The 20,206-nt window shown below is 36.4% G+C and overlaps 1 protein-coding gene across 1 annotated transcript; it reads right to left on the minus strand.

Moving 5' to 3' along the window:
* Window positions 1-14,769: 14,769 nt before the first annotated feature.
* On the minus strand, window positions 14,770-16,403 carry Olfr1166 (olfactory receptor 1166). Its single transcript, NM_146650.2, has one exon. It carries the CDS (start codon window positions 16,391-16,393, stop codon window positions 15,443-15,445), a length of 951 nt encoding a protein of 316 aa, NP_666861.2. The 5' UTR covers window positions 16,394-16,403; the 3' UTR covers window positions 14,770-15,442.
* Between the last annotated feature and the right edge of the window lie 3,803 nt (window positions 16,404-20,206).

Below are 20,206 nucleotides of genomic sequence, written 5' to 3' on the forward strand. Positions count from 1 at the left end.
TATATGTGTTTCTTGTGTTTTCTATTTATTAAGTTTTATTTTGGCTTATTTGTTGTTTTTTGTGTGTTTACATGTTCCTTTTCTAAAATAAGAGAGAAAGAAGATCCTTAGATGGGGGTAGATGGGAAATTGGGGAAGATCTGATAGGCATTGGGGGAAGGAAAATCATGATCAAGGTATGTTCCAGAGAATTGGGATGGTGAGACTCCCAGGAGTTAATGCAGGTGATCTTCGCTGAGATGCCTAACACTAGGGACATGAAACCTGAAGAGGCCACCTCCTGTAGGCAGATAGAACCCCCAGTCGATCTATAAGGACACCAACCAACCCACAAAACTTTTGACCCAAAATTAGTCCTGTCTAAAAGAAATGTAAGGACAAATATGGAGCAGACATTGAGGGAATGGCCCAACTTGAGACCCAGCCCATGGAGAAGCACCAATCCCTGACACTATTAATGATACTCTGTTATGCTCACAGGCAGGAGTCTAGTGTAACTGTCCTTTGAGAGCCTGTACCCAGCAGATGGCTGAAACAGATACAGATACCCATAACCAAACATTGAATGAAGTTGGAGACCATTGTGGAAGAGTTTCGTGAAGGACTGAAAGCCCTGAAGAGCATAGGAACTCCACAGAAAGACCAACAGTGACAAATATCCAGTGGCCTGAGAGATCTCAGAGACTAAGCCAACAACTGAAGAGCATACACTGGCTTGTCAGAGGCTCTTGGCACAGTAGCAGTAGGCTGCCCTGTTTGACCTCAGTGGAAGAGGATGTGCCTAATCCTGAAAAGATTTGATGAGCCAGCATAAGAGGACAGGAAGGGAGGCTCCTTCCTCCGAGAGATGGAAAGAAGGGAGGATGGGGGAAGAGACTTTATGAGGGGAAACTTTGAAGGTATACTACATTTGAGACATAAATAAATAAATGAATAAATAAACTAAAATGAAAAGTACATTCTACAGAATATTTAAAAAGAAGATAAAGAGATTACATTTTTGCGGAGAATGTATTTCTGATGAAGATAAAATAATATTGCTATAGCCATGTTACAACAAATTGAATTTTGCAAAATACAGCTATTGATATCACCATAAGTTTGCTGTTTTGTACATTGCATAATTCTTAGTATGAAAGTACATAGTAGCCAAACAAAACCAAAAAAATATGAGAGCGATTTTAAATCCTACAGTAGTTTCTACTTTTTGAAAAAATAATTTTCAGAATACGCTGCATTTCAAAAAACTATTCTGCAAAATTTCTCAGAATTGGATGCAGGTTTATGTAACTACTATGTCATGCTGATAATATCTTCATCTTCAGGACTATCATTTCATTGTAGCTTTAACAGATGAATAGCATAAGCTGTGCATCTTTTATGTGCACAAACTCAGATTATGTGTATTTAAAAAGACAGTAGAGAAATTGAGAAGAAAATAATATATTATTGGAAATATTTTTAAGAAGGACTATATTTTAGAAAGAAAAAATTTCAAGTTGTTATGCAGAAAGGCAGGACAGATATTAAGAGAATAACTCTAGAGATCCATTATATCTGTCAATGATAATGTGTTTCACTTATTAAGGGATTGGAGTTGAGTGCACAGGATGCACTTTCAGATACAATAAAAAGACAATACAAAACCATTGGACTTGCAAACTTTAGATGCCCCAGTACAGGGGAATGCCAGGGCCAAAAAGGGGGAGTGGGTGGGTAGGGGAGTGGGGAGTGGGTATGGGGACCTTTGGTATAGCATTGGAAATGTAAATGAGCTAAATACCTAATAAAAAATGGAAAAAAAAGTGTACTGAAAAGACTGGGCAAACAACTCTGTCAATAAATGACTTGCCACACATGCCTGACAGATTGAGTTGAAATTCTCAAAACCAAAAGCAAAAACAAAAAACAAAAACAAAAACAAAAACAAAAACAAAAACAAAACAAAACAAAAACAAAACAAAACAAACAAACAAACAAACAAACAAAAAAAGGTGTTTTGTGATATGTTCTCCATCTGTTGCGAAGAAAGAGTTCCTTCATGAGGGGAGATGAAATAATGTTGAGTGGGAGAAATAGAGTTACCCTGGGTAGAGCACACCAACTGGTTACACAAGAACTGAAAACATAGAACCTTATAACATTACACAGATTAGCAGTTGTATCTGTGTATTTAGGAGTAAATATTTATTTCTATATACATATAATCATGCAATAATAATTAATTTGAAAGAGCATGGAGGTGCATATGAGAGGATTTTGAATGAGAAAAAGAAACACTGAAATATATACTTTTACTATAATATCAAAAATGTAAGAAATATTTTTAAAGAACTAGGGGTCCTACCATACATACACTGTTATATCAATGGCCCAATGGTGAGATGAACATAGAACAGGAGAAGTCTCTAGAAGCATATGGGGCAGGAAGCATGGTGTGCAAAGCAGAAAAGAGCACTGTGACTCTGTCACCAACAAAGAAGAAATGAGGATCACACAAAATTGGAATCAGACCTCTGCACATGCCAAGGCATGTGTAGCCTCAATTCATAAACATGAATATATATGCACTTATGCATACATCATATGCAAACATATACCATTCCTCTTTCACATACAAATCCCACAGAAAAAATATAACATGAATTAAAATAGATTAGAATAATACATGGTGAGAATGCGATATCAGGAATATTTTTAGTATTTAAAACTAAATAAGCTTTCCAAGAGAGGAATAAATAATAATTAATTCATATCTCATGAACTTAAAAAATAAATAATTACAACTACAAAACATGGAATTATAAGAAGGTTTTCAAAAACTGTTTTTTTGAAACTAGAATCAGTACATTTAAAATATTCATTAGGCAAAAATTGCAATGATTACAATTTTAAAACACAAAAGCTTTATATAACCACATGACATTTTCAAAGAAAAAGTGCAATTAATAAAAAAGATAGAACAGAAGAAAAAAGCTCAAAATGCATATTTAACAATGAGATATAGTACAATTATGAAATGATAAATTAACATTCACAAAAATCATTACTTGTTTATTCCATAGCGCTAAATACTTAATTTATGCATTATGTACACATGCAACCAAAAATGATTAAGATATAAAAAAGAAAAAACAAGAATACCAATAATTCCAAAATTATGGTGTTTAATATAGGATGATGATAAATAATCTCTGAAAATTACATAAAGTATGAATATTCTAATTGCCCTGAATTTTTCATAAGGCAATGTATACAATTATTTATGCATTTCAATTTCTTCAATAAACACAATGATGTTTTGGTGCTAATTTTAAGTTGTTTTAATACTCTGTATTAAATGATAAATAGTATAATAACATATATAGAGCTTTGTAAAACTAGGTTAGATATTACAACTATGACTGTTTCATATTATAACTATGACTATTGTGATCCCCTACACTGTCCAAGTAACTAATCTCAACTAACCCAACAACTCCAAGAGGTGATCTTGATATAACTGGAGAGAAAAGAGGGTGTGCTATGCTGTACCACTGGTATTGGTTACTTGTCTTGTTTCCAAAACATACTTTACAAAAGCATTTAAGGAAGACTTTGTTTTGAATCATACTTTCTATGTTCAGTCTATCATGGTAGAAGTAGAATGAGTAAATAGAAGTAGAATGGTGCTCAGATCATTTCCTCTCTCTCTCTCTCTCTCTCTCTCTCTCTCTCTCTCTCTCTCTCTCTCTCTCTTACTCTCTCTCTCTCTTTTTAATATACTACAATATCCCAGGGAATCCTAGTGCCCATCCCAATTAACCTAAGTAGGGCAACAATCCCTCATAACATATGGTCAGAGGCTAACTTAATCCAGATAATAGGTCACAAGGCTGCGTTGAGGCTTGTTGGTGATTAAAAACAATATTATTTGCACAATATTGAGCATGACTCCATGATAACTAACTTGTGATTTTAGCAATAAGCACACTCTTTTTTGGGCTGAGCCACAGGACTTTATTCAACCTATAACCTACAAATAAAAAATATTGAAATATTGAATATGTAAGTCATGGAAAATAGTGTTTATAGGATATATGTAAAGAATATTCATTACATAACACTGAATAGAATTTGACAGCAACAGAGTCTGGATACTGGAATAAAGATCTATTTACTTGGATTGTTATTTTTTTAATCGAGAAAATGTTTTTTAGACAATATTTGGCTCATTGTTTTTATATTTTATTTATTTTATTTACTTTTTACACTCCAGATTTTATCCCCCTCCATCCACCCCCAAGTGGTCCACATCCCATACCTCATCCCCAACCCCCTGTCTCTATGAGGATGTCCCTTTTCCCCACCCCACCTGACCCTATACTCCCTGGGACCTCCAGTCTCCTGAAGGTTAGGTGTATCATCTCTGACTAAATCCAGATCCAGGAGTCCTCTGATGTATATGAATTGGGGCCTTGTTGTATGCTGTCTATTCGGTGGTCCAGTGTTTGATAGATCTCTGGCATCCAGATTAATTGAGACTGCTGGTCCTCCTACAGGATTGCCCTCCTCCTCAGTTTCTTTCCATCTTTCCATGATTCAATGACAGGGGCCAGAAGCTTCTTTCCATTGCTTGGGTGCAAATAACTGCATCTTACTCTTTCACCTGTTTGCTGAAAAAAGAAAGTGAAATGGGCTGGCGAGGGAGAGGGAAACCTGATCTGGTATTGGGTGAGAAAAAGGACTGAAGCCCTGAGGGCCAGCAGAGAGAATTTAAACAGGCAAACTCAGGAGGTAGGCAGTTGGGAGGACCCTCCAAAATGCACCAGAGACAGGGGAGGCAAGAGATCAGGACACAAAGGGAGGGACCTTAGATGAAATGCCCTACAGTAGGGAGAGGGAACTTGTAGAGCTCAAGTCCAGCAGACAGGGCATAAAGTGAGGGATGGAGTTGCCATCCCACAGTGAAATCTCTGACCCATATTTGTTTCTGTCTGAAAGAACTTCAGGGATGGAAATGAACAAAAGCCTAAGGAAAAGATGGTCCAGGGACAGACCCAAAGTGGGATCCAGCTGAAGGGGCGACCCCAAGACCTGAGACTATTACTGAAGCTATGGAGCACTCACAGTAAAGGACCCATAATGACTGCCCTCCAAAGTCCCAACAAGCAGCTGAAAGAGTCAGATGTAGATATTTGCACCCAACCAATGGACAGAAGCTGCTTTCCCCAGGGGTTGAATTAGGGGAAAGCTGGAAGAAGCTGAAGAGGAGGGTAACCCTGTTAGAGAACCACCAGTCCCAATTAACCTGGAGCCCCAAGATCTCTCAGACATTGGGCCACTAACCAGGCAGCATGCACCAGATGATATGAGGCCCCCAACATATATACAGCAGAGCACTGCTGGGTCTGGATTTAGTCAGAGAAGACTTGCCTAAACTTCAAGAGACCTGAGGTCCCAGGGAGTTTAGAGAGCTGGTGGGGTAGGGGTTGGGGGTGGGGGCATCCTCATGGAGAAAGAGAGGTGGAGATGAGGTATGGACTGTGAAACAGTTGGAGGGTAGACCAAGAGGGGAATAAAATATGGAGTTTAAAATAAATAAATAAATTAATTAATAAATTAATAAAAGATTTTTAAAAAATATGTGTTCTTTCATCCCAAACATGTTTTAGTATGAAAGGCAGAAGTCTGTTAACGGCAGTTGTCCATAAACACAAATTGTACAGAAAAAAAAAAATGAACTGAACATGGATCTAGGTAGTAATGGTTAAAATATAATACAGAAAGGCAGGGATACTTCTGGTATCACATTTCAATGAGTGTCTAATTCATATTTCAGCAGATTTTAGTTGTCCACAGAAGAGGAGGAAGAATTGTAGGAATCACAGGAGTCATGGACACCAGAAGAAGACAGACCACAGAATCAATTAATCAGGGCTCATAGGGCCCCACAGAGACTAAAGCAGCAACAAGTGAGTCAGCATGGGTTAGCACTAGGTCCTCTGCATATGTTACAGTCATTACCATGGTATTTTTGATCTTTAAGCGACTCCTAAAACTGGTAGTGGAGATGTCTGTGAATCTTTTATCTGCCCATGGAATCCTTGCTTCACCCAGCCCTGATATGAGAGTTTGTGCCTAGTTTTATTGTAACTTGTTATACTATCTTTGCTCTTTACTGAATGGAAATGAAAGAACAGTAAATATGGGAGAAAAGGAAAGAAGTACTTAAAGGAGTGGAGGGAGAGGAAACTATGGGAGACATTACATTAAAAAAAAGATTGTCTCAATAATTAACATAGCTAACCGTACATTTTAAATATACTGAAATATGATTTAACTACTTTTGGGGGGGTTGTGGAATTTTTGCTGCAGTTAGATAATCAAGGGATAAATTTTTACAATCCCTCAGCTCTTTCTGTGACACAGAATCTCATATTTGATCTCTTGAACTAATAGCAGAGTTCATAACTAGTATTTTGTACTTTTCCTTCTATACTTATAACAGTATTATTGTTTTGGCATTTCCTCGTTCTCTAAAATTCTGTGTTCCTATTAGACTTTGTGTTGGTCATGATTTTCACAGTATTCAACTTATTAACCTTATTTCCATAACTTGATTGCTGCTTTCTCACAATTTCCTGAATTATCCTGAATATTTATTTATTGAATTATCCTGTATATTTTTAAATTTATCTTCTGTTAACTTGTACTTTTCACTCATGAAAGACTATTCTGTGTATAAAATTTATTCTGTTGATATTGTTGAGGTGAAATGGCATGTATGTGTAAAAACCTTTGTTTTCACAAAAAGGCAGAGAGAAAAAAAGTGTATTTATAAAGTAGGAACATGCTAATGTAATATGAAAACAGAAACTTTACATCTTGAAAACTGTATTTTGTTATTGTGCTTTCAGTGTTAATCTCTTCCCAAGATATAGTGCCCAACAGAAGCACTTTGACTTTGTGAAATATTTCAGTCATTGACAAAATAAGATATTTATAACACATAGCAGATTTCATTGCCTTAATAAAATATTACTTGTACTTTGTGAATTAAGTACTAAGTGTTTTATGTTAACTGACATCTGCTGAATAGTGCTAATATTGAGAGGAGATGCCTCCTAAATAATTGACTATTAAGATACTTAAGATACTGGAAATCATCTGGAAACTAGAGGCTCTTGCCTTTTCTTTTTAATTCACTTTACATGCTGATCTCTGTCCCACCTCCAGATCCTCCTTCCACAGTTCTTGCCCCAAACACTTCTACCTTTCTCTTCAAAGAAAGTTGAAACCCTCAAATCCAAGTATCACCCATCTGGGCTCTTGAAATCTCTGCAGGGCTTGAAACATTTTCTCCAGCTGAGACCAGGCAAGACATCCAAGTTTGGAGAACAGATTACACAGACAAGCAACAACTTTAGGGATAGGCTTCTCTTAGATTGTTTGGGACCTACATGAAGGCCAAGTTGCAAATCTACATATGATCAAGGGGTGTAGGTCCAGCCAATATATGCTCTTTTGTCTGTGGTTCAGTCTCTAAGAGAACCCAATAGCAATAGTACAAGCTAGTTGACTCTGTGGTCTTCTTGTGGAGTTCCTATCTTCTTTGTGTGCCTTCAATCTTTCTCCAACACATGTTTAACCCCTGCACTTGGAAGCAATCAATCACATACCTAAGAGTTCAAAGCTAACGTGGTCAAAGCAAGCTTGAGGATAACCAAGGCTATATAAAGAGAAACTGTGTTAAACAAAACAGAAAAGACACTGACAATACTCCACCTCTCTCAGAAATTAACTGTTTATGTTCTTAAAGGTCTTTTATTTTAATTTTATTTTAATTTAATTTTATTTTAATGATGATACAGAATACATAAATAATATTTTGTGAAAAATTCTTTTCAAAAATACACTTAAAATCACTTACAACAATGTCAAATATGTAAAAAGGCAAACATGCTTGTAAAGTTTAATGATTATAAATATGATATTAGATATATAATGAAGAGGCTGAAAAGTAAATTAATGTTAAATCTTGATAATGTGATAGCAGTAGCAGCTCGAAAAGAAGATGCATGAAAATAAGATCTACTTTGGTGATGTAAATCCTATCCCTTAAAAAAATTGGAAAGACAAAAAAAAAATAATATTTATCATCATTTGACCATCAATGAAATAATTTCATATACTATGGTGATGTAAATCCTATCCCTTAAAAAAATTGGAAAGAGAAAGTAAAAAATAATATTTATCACCGTTTTCCATCAATGAAATACCTTCATATATGATTAATTTCTTTCTTTTTTTTATTTTTTATTTTTTTTCCATTTTTTATTAGGTATTTAGCTCATTTACATTTCCAATGCTATACCAAAAGTCCCCCATATCCACCCACCCCCACTCCCCTGCCCACCCACTCCCCCTTTTTGGCCCTGGTGTTCCCCTGTACTGGGGCATATAAAGTTTGCAAGTCCAATGGGCCTCTCTTTCCAGTGATGGCCGACTAGGCCATCTTTTGATATATATGCAGCTAGAGTCAAGAGCTCCGGGGTACTGGTTCGTTCATAATGTTGTTCCACCTATAGGGTTGCAGATCCCTTTAGCTCCTTGGCTACTTTCTCTAGCTCCTCCATTGGGAGCCCTATGATCCATCCATTAGCTGACTGTGAGCATCCACTTCTGTGTTTGCTAGGCCCCGACATAGTCTCACAAGAGACAGCTACATCTGGGTCCTTTCAATAAAATCTTGCTAGTGTATGCAATGGTGTCAGCGTTTGGATGCTGATTATGGGGTGGATCCCTGGATATGGCAGTCTCTACATGGTCCATCCTTTCATCTCAGCTCCAAACTTTGTCTCTGTAACTCCTTCCATGGGTGTTTTGTTCCCAAATCTAAGGAGGGGCATAGTGTCCACACTTCAGTCTTCATTCTTCTTGAGTTTCATGTGTTTAGCAAATTATATCTTATATCTTGGGTATCCTAGGTTTGGGGCTAATATCCACTTATCAGTGAGTACATATTGTGTGAGTTTCTTTGTGAATGTGTTACCTCACTCAGGATGATGCCCTCCAGGTCCATCCATTTGGCTAGGAATTTCATAAATTCATTCTTTTTAATAGCTGAGTAGTACTCCATTGTGTAAATGTACCACATTTTCTGTATCCATTCCTCTGTTGAGGGGCATCTAGGTTCTTTCCAGCTTCTGGCTATTATAAATAAGGCTGCTATGAACATAGTGGAGCATGTGTCCTTCTTACCAGTTGGGGCATCTTCTGGATATATGCCCAGGAGAGGTAATGCTGGATCCTCCGGTAGTACTATGTCCAGTTTTCTGAGGAACCGCCAGACTGATTTCCAGAGTGGTTGTACAAGCCTGCACTCCCACCAACAATGGAGGAGTGTTCCTCTTTCTCCACATCCACGCCAGCATCTGCTGTCACCTGAATTTTTGATCTTAGCCATTCTGACTGGTGTGAGGTGGAATCTCAGGGTTGTTTTGATTTGCATTTCCCTGATGATTAAGGATGTTGAACATTTTTTCAGGTGCTTCTCTGCCATTCGGTATTCCTCAGGTGAGAATTCTTTGTTCAGTTCTGAGCCCCATTTTTTAATGGGGTTATTTGATTTTCTGAAGTCCACCTTCTTGAGTTCTTTATATATGTTGGATATTAGTCCCGTATCTGATTTAGGATAGGTAAAGATCCTTTCCCAATCTGTTGGTGGTCTTTTTGTCTTATTGACGGTGTCTTTTGCCTTGCAGAAACTTTGGAGTTTCATTAGGTCCCATTTGTCAATTCTCGATCTTACAGCACAAGCCATTGCTGTTCTGTTCAGGAATTTTTCCCCTGTGCCCATATCTTCAAGGCTTTTCCCCACTTTCTCCTCTATAAGTTTCAGTGTCTCTGGTTTTATGTGAAGTTCCTTGATCCACTTAGATTTGACCTTAGTACAAGGAGATAAGTATGGATAGATTCGCATTCTTCTACACGATAACAACCAGTTGTGCCAGCACCAATTGTTGAAAATGCTGTCTTTCTTCCACTGGATGGTTTTAGCTCCCTTGTCGAAGATCAAGTGACCATAGGTGTGTGGGTTCATTTCTGGGTCTTCAATTCTATTCCATTGTTCTACTTGTCTGTCGCTATACCAGTACCATGCAGTTTTTATCACAATCGCTCTGTAGTAAAGCTTTAGGTCTGGCATGGTGATTCTGCCAGAAGTTCTTTTATCCTTGAGAAGACTTTTTGCTATCCTAGGTTTTTTGTTATTCCAGACAAATTTGCAAATTGCTCCTTCCAATTCGTTGAAGAATTGAGTTGGAATTTTGATGGGGATTGCATTGAATCTGTAGATTGCTTTTGGCAAGATAGCCATTTTTACAATGTTGATCCTGCCAATCCATGAGCATGGGAGATCTTTCCATCTTCTGAGATCTTCCTTAATTTCTTTCTTCAGAGATTTGAAGTTTTTATCATACAGATCTTTCACTTCCTTAGTTAGAGTCACGCCAAGATATTTTATATTATTTGTGACTATTGAGAAGGGTGTTGTTTCCCTAATTTCTTTCTCAGCCTGTTTATTCTTTGTATAGAGAAAGGCCATTGACTTGTTTGAGTTTATTTTATATCCAGCTACTTCACCGAAGCTGTTTATCAGGTTTAGGAGTTCTCTGGTAGAATTTTTAGGGTCACTTATATATACTATCATATCATCTGCAAAAAGTGATATTTTGACTTCCTCTTTTCCAATTTGTATCCCCTTGATCTCCTTTTGTTGTCGAATTGCTCTGGCTAATACTTCAAGTACTATGTTGAAAAGGTAGGGAGAAAGTGGGCAGCCTTGTCTAGTCCCTGATTTTAGTGGGATTGCTTCCAGCTTCTCTCCATTTACTTTGATGTTGGCTACTGGTTTGCTGTAGATTGCTTTTATCATGTTTAGGTATGGGCCTTGAATTCCTGATCTTTCCAAAACTTTTATCATGAATGGGTGTTGGATCTTGTCAAATGCTTTTTCTGCATCTAACGAGATGATCATGTGGTTTTTGTCTTTGAGTTTGTTTATATAATGGATTACATTGATGGATTTTCGTATATTAAACCATCCCTGCATCCCTGGAATAAAACCTACTTGGTCAGGATGGATGATTGCTTTAATGTGTTCTTGGATTCGGTTAGCGAGAATTTTATTGAGGATTTTTGCATCGATATTCATAAGAGAAATTGGTCTGAAGTTCTCTATCTTTGTTGGGTCTTTCTGTGGTTTAGGTATCAGAGTAATAGTGGCTTCATAAAATGACTTGGGTAGAGTACCTTCTACTTATATTTTGTGAAATAGTTTGTGCAGAACTGGAATTAGATCTTCTTTGAAGGTCTGATCGAACTCTGCACTAAACCCATCTGGTCCTGGGCTTTTTTTGGTTGGGAGACTATTAATAACTGCTTCTATTTCTTTAGGTGATATGGGACTGTTTAGATGATCAACTTGATCCTGATTCAACTTTGGTACCTGGTATCTGTCCAGAAATTTGTCCATTTCGTCCAGGTTTTCCAGTTTTGTTGAGTATAGCCTTTTATAGAAGGATCTGATGGTGTTTTGGATTTCTTCAGGATCTGTTGTTATGTCTCCCTTTTCATTTCTGATTTTGTTAATTAGGATTTTGTCCCTGTGCCCTTTAGTGAGTCTAGCTAAGGGTTTATCTATCTTGTTGATTTTCTCAAAGAACCACCTCCTCCTTTGGTTAATTCTTTGAATAGTTCTTCTTGTTTCCACTTGGTTGATTTCACCCCTGAGTTTGATTATTTCCTGCCGTCTACTCCTCTTGGGTGAATTTGCTTCCTTTTTTTTCTAGGGCTTTTAGATGTGTTGTCAAGCTGCTAGTATGTGCTCTCTCCCGTTTCTTCTTGGAGGCACTCAGAGCTATGAGTTTCCCTCTTAGAAATGCTTTCATTGTGTCCCATAGGTTTGGGTACGTTGTGGCTTCATTTTCATTAAACTCTAAAAAGTCTTTAATTTCTTTCTTTATTCCTTCCTTGACCAAGGTATCATTGAGAAGAGTGTTATTCAGTTTCCATGTGAATGTTGGCTTTCCATTATTTAAGTTGTTATTGAAGATCAGTCTTAGGCCATGGTGGTCTGATAGGATACATGGGACAATTTCAATATTTTTGTATCTATTGAGGCCTGTTTTGTGACCAATTATATGGTCAATTTTGGAGAAGGTCCCGTGAGGTGCTGAGAAGATGGTATATCCTTTTGTTTTAGGATAAAATGTTCTGTAGATATCTGTCAGGTCCATTTGTTTCATAACTTCTGTTAGTTTCACTGTGTCCCTGTTTAGTTTCTGTTTCCACGATCTGTCCTTTGAAGAAAGTGGTGTGTTGAAGTCTCCCACTATTATTGTGTGAGGTGCAATGTATGCTTTGAGCTTTACTAAAGTGTCTCTAATGAATGTGGCTGCCCTTGCATTTGGTGCGTAGATATTCAGAATTGAGAGTTCCTCTTGGAGGATTTTACCTTTGATGAGTATGTAGTGTCCCTCCTTGTCTTTTTTGATAACTTTGGGTTGGAAGTCGATTTTATCCGATATTAAAATGGGTACTCCAGCTTGTTTCTTCAGTCCATTTACTTGGAAAATTGTTTTCCAGCCTTTCACTCTGAGGTAGTGTCTGTCTTTTTCCCTGAGATGGGTTTCCTGTAAGCAGCAGAGTGTTGGGTCCTGTTTGTGTAGCCAGTCTGTTAGTCTATGTCTTTTTATTGGGGAATTGAGTCCATTGATATTAAGAGATATTAAGGAAAAGTAATTGTTGCTTCCTTTTATTTTTGTTGTTAGAGTTGGCATTCTGTTCTTGTGGCTGTCTTCTTTTTGGTTTGTTGAATGATTACTTTCTTGGTTGTTCTAGGGCGTGATTTCCGTCCTTTTATTGCTTCTTTTCTGTTATTATCCTTTGAAGGGCTGGATTCGTGGAAAGATATTGTGTGAATTTGTTTTTGTCGTGGAATACTTTGGTTTCTCCATCTATGATAATTGAGAGTTTGGCCGGGTATAGTAGCCTGGGCTGGCATTTGTGTTCTCTTAGTGTCTGTATAATATCTGTCCAGGCTCTTCTGGCTTTCATAGTGTCTGGTGAAAAGTCTGGTGTAATTCTGATAGGCCTTCCTTTATATGTTACTTGACCTTTCTCCCTTACTGCTTTTAATATAATATCTTTATTTAGTGCATTTGTTGTTCTGATTATTATGTGTCAGGAGGAATTTCTTTTCTGGTCCAGTCTATTTGGAGTTCTGTAGGCTTCTTGTATGATCATGGGCATCTCTTTTTTTATGTTTGGGAAGTTTTCTTCTATTATTTTGTTGAAGATATTAGCTGGCCCTTTAAGTTGAAAATCTTCATTCTCATCAATTCCTATTATCCGTAGGTTTGGTCTTCTCATTGTGTCCTGCATTACCTGGATGTTTTGAGTTAGGATCCTTTTGCATTTTGTATTTTCTTTGACTGTTGTGTCGATGTTCTCTATGGAATCTTCTGCACCTGAGATTCTCTCTTCCATTTCTTGTATTCTGTTGCTGATGCTCGCATCTATGGTTCCAGATCTCTTTCCTAGGGTTTCTATCTCCAGTGTTGCCTCGCTTTGGGTTTTCTTTATTGTGTCTACTTCCCCTTTTAGTTCTAGTATGGTTTTGTTCATTTCCATCACCTGTTTGGATGTGTTTTCCTGTTTTTCTTTAATGATTTCTACCTGTTTGGCTGTGTTTTCCTGCTTTTCTTTAAGGGCCTGTAACTCTTTAGCAGTGCTCTCCTGTAATTCTTTAAGTGACTTATGAAAGTCCTTCTTGATGTCCTCTATCATCATCATGAGAAATGTTTTTAAATCTGGGTCTAGCTTTTCGGTTGTGTTGGGGTGCCCAGGACTAGGTGGGGTGGGAGTGCTGTGTTCTGATGATGGTGAGTGGTCTTGATTTCTGTTAGTAGGATTCTTACGTTTGCCTTTCGCCGTCTGGTAATCTCTGAAGCTAGCTGTTTTAGTTGTCACTGTTAAGAGCTTGTTCTTCAGGTGACTTTGTTAGCCTCTATAAGCAGACCTGGAGGGTAGCACTCTCCTTAGTTTCAGTGGGCAGAGTATTCTCTGCAGGCAAGCTCTCTTCTTGCAGGGCAGGTACCCAGATATCTGGTGTTCGAACCAGACTCCTGGCAGAAGTTGTGTTCCACTCACCAGAGGTCTTAGGATCTCGTGTGGAATCCTGTGTGGGCCCTTGCGGGTGTCAGGCGACTCCGCTGGCAAGGTAGCCCGGGGCTCGAGTGGAGTGGAAGGGGTTTGTGCCCCAGATCAAGCCTGGGTAGCCTGCTTCCCTATGTACCGCCGTATCAGGTTGAGCGCGATTGGATTGGGGCAGGCAGGTGCTGTGTTCCACTCACCAGAGGTCTTAGGATCCCGTGGGGAGTCCCGTGTGGGCCCTTGCGGGTGTTGGGCAAGACTCTGCTGGCAAGGTAGCCAGTGGCTCGAGTCGAGCGGAAGGGACTTGTGCCCCAGATCAGGCCTGGGTAGCCTGCTTCCCTATGTACCGCAGTCTCATGTTCCGCGCGATTGGATTGGGGCAGGCACTGTGTACCACTCACCAGAGGTCTTAGGATCCCGTGGGGAGTCCCATGTGGGCCCTTGCGGGTGTTGGGCAAGACTCTGCTGGCAAGTTAGCTTGGGGCTCGAGTCGAGCGGAAGGGCGATTAATTTCTTAGTAATAAAATCAGGGAGAGAATGCACAATCAAATATACAAATTAGTAATAAGATTTTATCATTGAATAATTGATTTATTTGCTATTACCATAAATGGAGCAATTAATTATATCATTTTTGCCTCACCATTTAAACACAGTATATTGTTATCTAGAATTGGTGGGAAATAGAAGCAGTATTTTGGAATTAATGACTTTCTTTATATAAGATGATGTTTTCATAATACAAAACACAAACATACATATGATTGCTTTATGAAATAAGATAAAAAATTAAAGCAAAGTAAAATTTACACAATACAGCACAGAGACAACTTTGTGAGTTAAGAGCACAAGAGTATGGATTCCATCAAGATAACTATCATCTGAATTTAAAGATATCTTAGAAAACCAACTGCATATTAAAAAATGTAATTAATGAATTCTGCTTCAAACTTCTGAATCCTACCATCCACAGTGTCTAGAAGTGAAGTTTCTAAATATTCCCTATTCTGAAATTTATTACACTGTGTCAAATTACACTATATTTATATAAAATAGAGAAAATGTAAATGCATGTGAACTAACAAAAGTACTACAGTCTCCCACCCAACTCTTACCACTCTTTGCCTCTCAATGTATCTCTGTCTTACTGTGTGCCTATATCTGAGTCTTGCCATCACATACACACACAGAGACACACACACCCACAATGCACATGCATGTATATGCAGAACAATATTCATAATTATGTCAAGTGAGAGTGCAGTTTTGAGCTGATAAGTCTCCTGACTGTGTCCTTCACATCTTTATTTCTAAGGCTATAGATAAGGGGGTTCAACATAGGGATCATGATTGTATAAAGAGCAGTGGCCACTTTGACAAAGAGCCGTGAGCTGTTTGAGTTGGGAACACAGTACAGGAGGAGTATGATCCCATGGAAGATTGATATGGCAGTCAGGTGGGAAGTACAGGTGGAGAAGGCTTTTCTCAGTCCTCCTTTGGAAGGCATCTTTATAATAGTGACAACTATGAACACATATGATGCTAGAGTGATCAGGACACTAGAAGATTCACTAACTATAGCAATGACTAAGGATGTCAACTGGCTAAAGGAGGAGTCAGAGCAAGACACAGAGATGACAGCGGAGTACTCACAGCCAAAGTGATTGATGATGCCATATTCACAATAGGAGAGTTGCAAAAGGGTATATAGAAGTATCACAGTACATAGTCCACCAATCATATATGTCCCAGCTACTAGCAGAGCACAGAATTGAAAAGGCATCACAACTGTGTAGAGTAGGGGATTACAAACAGCCACAAACCTGTCATAGGCCATCACTGCTAACATGAACATTTCTGTAATCACGAATGTACAAATAAAGAAAAATTGTACCATGCATGCTTTGAAAGATACAGTCCTATCTTCCATGATCAAGATCTGCAAAAGTTTGGGTGTAAATACACTAGAATAGCATATATCTAAAAATGATAGGTGGCTAAGAAAAAAGTACATGGGTGTGTGAAGTTTGGGATTGACCTTTATAACCACAAGTATGCCCAGGTTCCCCACCAATGTTACTGAGTAGATGGCCAAGAACAGGAGGAAGAGGGGTTTTTGGAGCTGTGGATATTCTGAGAAACCAACCAAGATGAATGTGGTCGCAGAAGTCTGGTTCATCACTTCATAAGCCATCACTTTTCAGATTATAAAAGAAGAGAGAAATAAAACTTAATGGAACTTGAGAGAGTGGAGCAGTAGAATCTCCTGTGAATCATGTGAATCATGGAGTAAGATGACAATTTATTCCATTTGTGAATGTTCTGCCTTGTTATGGGTTCTTATGTGGGCAGTCAGTGATCAGTAATTTAGGACATTGTCCTTTGTTCTTCACTATTGTATTTTTATCATCTGTAATAAGATGGGATACTCATCAGTATCATTCTACTAAAATTATGTTCATATGCTTATATAAATAATAGATCCATTTATTTAATGCTATATTACTTCATGATAAAATAACATTACAGTCATCAGAAACATATTGCAAAGTTATGTAAGCACTGACAAGATTGCAGTGGCCATTAGTCCAAGTTAGAGTATATTTGCCCACTCTAAATACCCAATATATGGTTACAAATGCCAAGTGTATGACACTAAATGGAAGAATATTACAACCATCTTGAAATTTTCATATTTCTTACCTTTAGCAAACCATCATTCATTGTGTTTATATATTAAAAGAGGACATAACCAGCTATTTGTCAGCAATTAAGAACAACAAAAAACACTTTAGCATGAAAAAATGTTAGAATCTATTTTTAATAAAAATAAATATTTAATTTCAAACAATTAAAAATGCTTTAGTCATGTGGCCAAATTAAGAGCATGGCATGAGAAAAATTAATCATGTTCAAGGTTAAACACCGTGAATATTCAATGTATTCCTGAAAGATATTAGATAATAATTACAGTTTCTTTTGTTGGGTATGAAGAGAACTGACACATCTTTTATTCTCAGTCTTAACAACAGATTGTTTCCTTTAATTCAAGTTACTATTATTCCCTAGAATAGACCATCATGTACACAGTCACATTCCTATTTGCATTGGGGATTATTGGACCTCTTTCAGTCTTGTGTTGAACCATTATTTAGTCAATCACATATGATAATGAGAAAATCTTATCTATTAACTTAGATTACTTCTGTCTTGCAATTACAAAATTTGAAAAGTCTCTGAGTAGTAATCTGCTACCACTATAAATAACTTTGATAAAACAATTATATACATATTTAAGAGTTCTTTAATACTCATTGCAGAATGACCACCCAGAATAACATATGTTACACATATGTTAATTAAATGACCTAAGTAATTTTCTGATCTCAATACACGGCACAGCAGATTTAAATTAAAAGGATACCTAGCAATTTACATTTCTTTTATTCTCTCTTTATTAGCAAAATTTCCATTATTTTCTCAATAGTTACATTCCTCATATCTAAATACCATGGTTTAATTTTGTTACTATATAATTCCAAACACTGACTATAATTAATTCTATGTATAAATGTGTATCATAGAATATACAATTTCTTCTTATTATTGATATATATATTTATAACATTTGTTTTTTTATGAGCCTTATGTTTTATTTTGAAGGCCCCTGAATAATTAGAATTCAGGTATACTTTCATGTGTATTTACAAATATTTCAAGTTACAACACTTAGTCTTTTTAACTAAAGAAATAGCTTTACACTTGTTCTTTTGTTTTTGTTCCCTCCTTTATATCCTGATCTTCCCTAGACTTTTTTCCTTTTTACTTTTTTTCTCACACTAGGTAATCTCTGTCTCAGAATACATAAACAATTTCTTCAAATAACGTCAGCTCTGTCTCTTCAATTAGTATAGGATCATTATGAGGTTGAATACCTGTACTCCTGTACTCAGGATTGTGATGCAGAAAACATGTATTTGAGGCAAATATATGCAAATACTGAGAACATGTCAATACAAGAAAAGCATAATTAATTTATTTGGTACATTTACAAAAACTTCCATTGGTTATATATACTGCATTTTAATTACCTATTGAAGGGCATGTAGGCATATGCCATTTCTAAGGAAAGATTAAAATAGCTGAAGTATAATTATAGCATTATAAATTGTGTCCAGCTTCCAACAGAAATAGCACACATTATAAAGCTATTTAAAGAATAGGAATATGCAGAAAAGCTTTAGCTGTCCATGTTCTGAGTGAATATGTCAGTCATCTCATTTTCTAGTATTGAGAATAATACAAAGTATAATAAAACAATAAAAATATAATCAAGACTTCTGAACAATCACTGATGAAATTATCTTATGATGGTAAAGTTCTGTATGATAACTAAGATACTCTTTGAAGGTAATTAGAGAAGTTAACAAGAATTTTTATAGATTACTACAGGGAATAAATCATGTTGATTTTAAGCATTTAAAATGAAATAAAAAGGACCTGTAGAGCTATATCTTTGCTCCTTTTAAAATTAGGATTAAGATTCACTTTTGGATCGATATGTACATTGATGCTACCCCTAATGCCAGTGTTACATCAACAGTTCTTTTAATCCTTTCCTAGTATGTGCTACTGCTTATTGTTTATACTGCATATTGATGTGCCTGAGATAAAATACTCCACATCAATGATCAGCAAATCAAAGAGATAACACATGAAGGAGTATAAGAGAATGTTTGGAGAAAGGAAAGAAAAAAAAAGTAAAATAAATGTGATAATTGAATAACATTTCAAAAAGGCCTATATTCACTTTTAGAGGTATTGTAATTTTATAACATCTGTGAAAAAATTATCATTTGATGGCTTATATTCTCTTTTCTTGAAAAGTTTTGTACACAGCTCTTCTAAGAAAACTGCTTTTTCTGTATCATTTCCAGCATATTTACTACTGCTCCAATTGCATTTGCAATTATTATAATTAGTCATATATAACTTGCCTCATATATTGTGTTCTTTTTAGTAGACATGTTTTTTATGCCTCATACTCTGCATCTGAATTCACTAAAGTCATGAGGATAAACTTTTAGGTAATTATTGTTTACATTTTTGCACAGTATTAACAGTAAGAAAACAATTTTAAACTCAATACAGTGGCAATGAACAATAAACTTCAAGTTTAACACCCAAATATGTATCACTAAATGAAATACGGACATATCACTCATTTTCAGCTCACATCCATTAACCCTTTCGTCTAGTATGTGTGGATCCTGTGTATATTCACAGACTGTAAGCATAGACAACTTTAAAGTAACTCACCAAAATAGAGTCTTTCCTGTTGTTCCACATGTACAGTTTACCTCAAAATTAAAATGCTTTTATAATCCTCCCAATTACAATAGCAATTAATCAGTGAAATATAATTCAATAGAATACACAAATACTAATATTTTAGCAATTGGAAACTAATTGTGGAGAACAAAAAGGAGTCATGCAGAAGACTGAAACCTGAAAATTTATTTCATGGTATTGTTCATTGTTTAATCAGTAACTGCTTGACACTAGAGACATAAACCCAAAGGAATCCAAATTGCGTGTTGTCATGAAATATGTAGAAATAATTATAGGAAACCTCTACTCTGTGACTGAAAATATAATTTCCCCTCAATAATCATTAGTAGGATTTCTAATAAATGTTAGCTTCATATAGATGTTTTAAAGTCAAGAAACAAAATTAAATATGTAATATTTATTCTAATATGTTAAGAAAATCAAATTTTCTATGGTTTTGTGTTACATGAAAACTGGTACATGATGGAGAAGAAAGTATAATTTATATAAAAACATGGAACTTTTGTCTCAAAGACATATTAAGTAGGAATTTGATACTAAATATGTACTCAACTAGAGCTTCATTGGTTCTGAAAGCATTGTCATAATCTTTCTGTATAGCTATTTATACTTATCAGAACAAGAAACGAGGTACAATAGTTCTGTTTTAAGTATT

The sequence above is a fragment of the Mus musculus genome, chromosome 2 (genome assembly GCF_000001635.26).
Source record: "Mus musculus strain C57BL/6J chromosome 2, GRCm38.p6 C57BL/6J".
Taxonomy (NCBI): domain Eukaryota; kingdom Metazoa; phylum Chordata; class Mammalia; order Rodentia; family Muridae; genus Mus; species Mus musculus.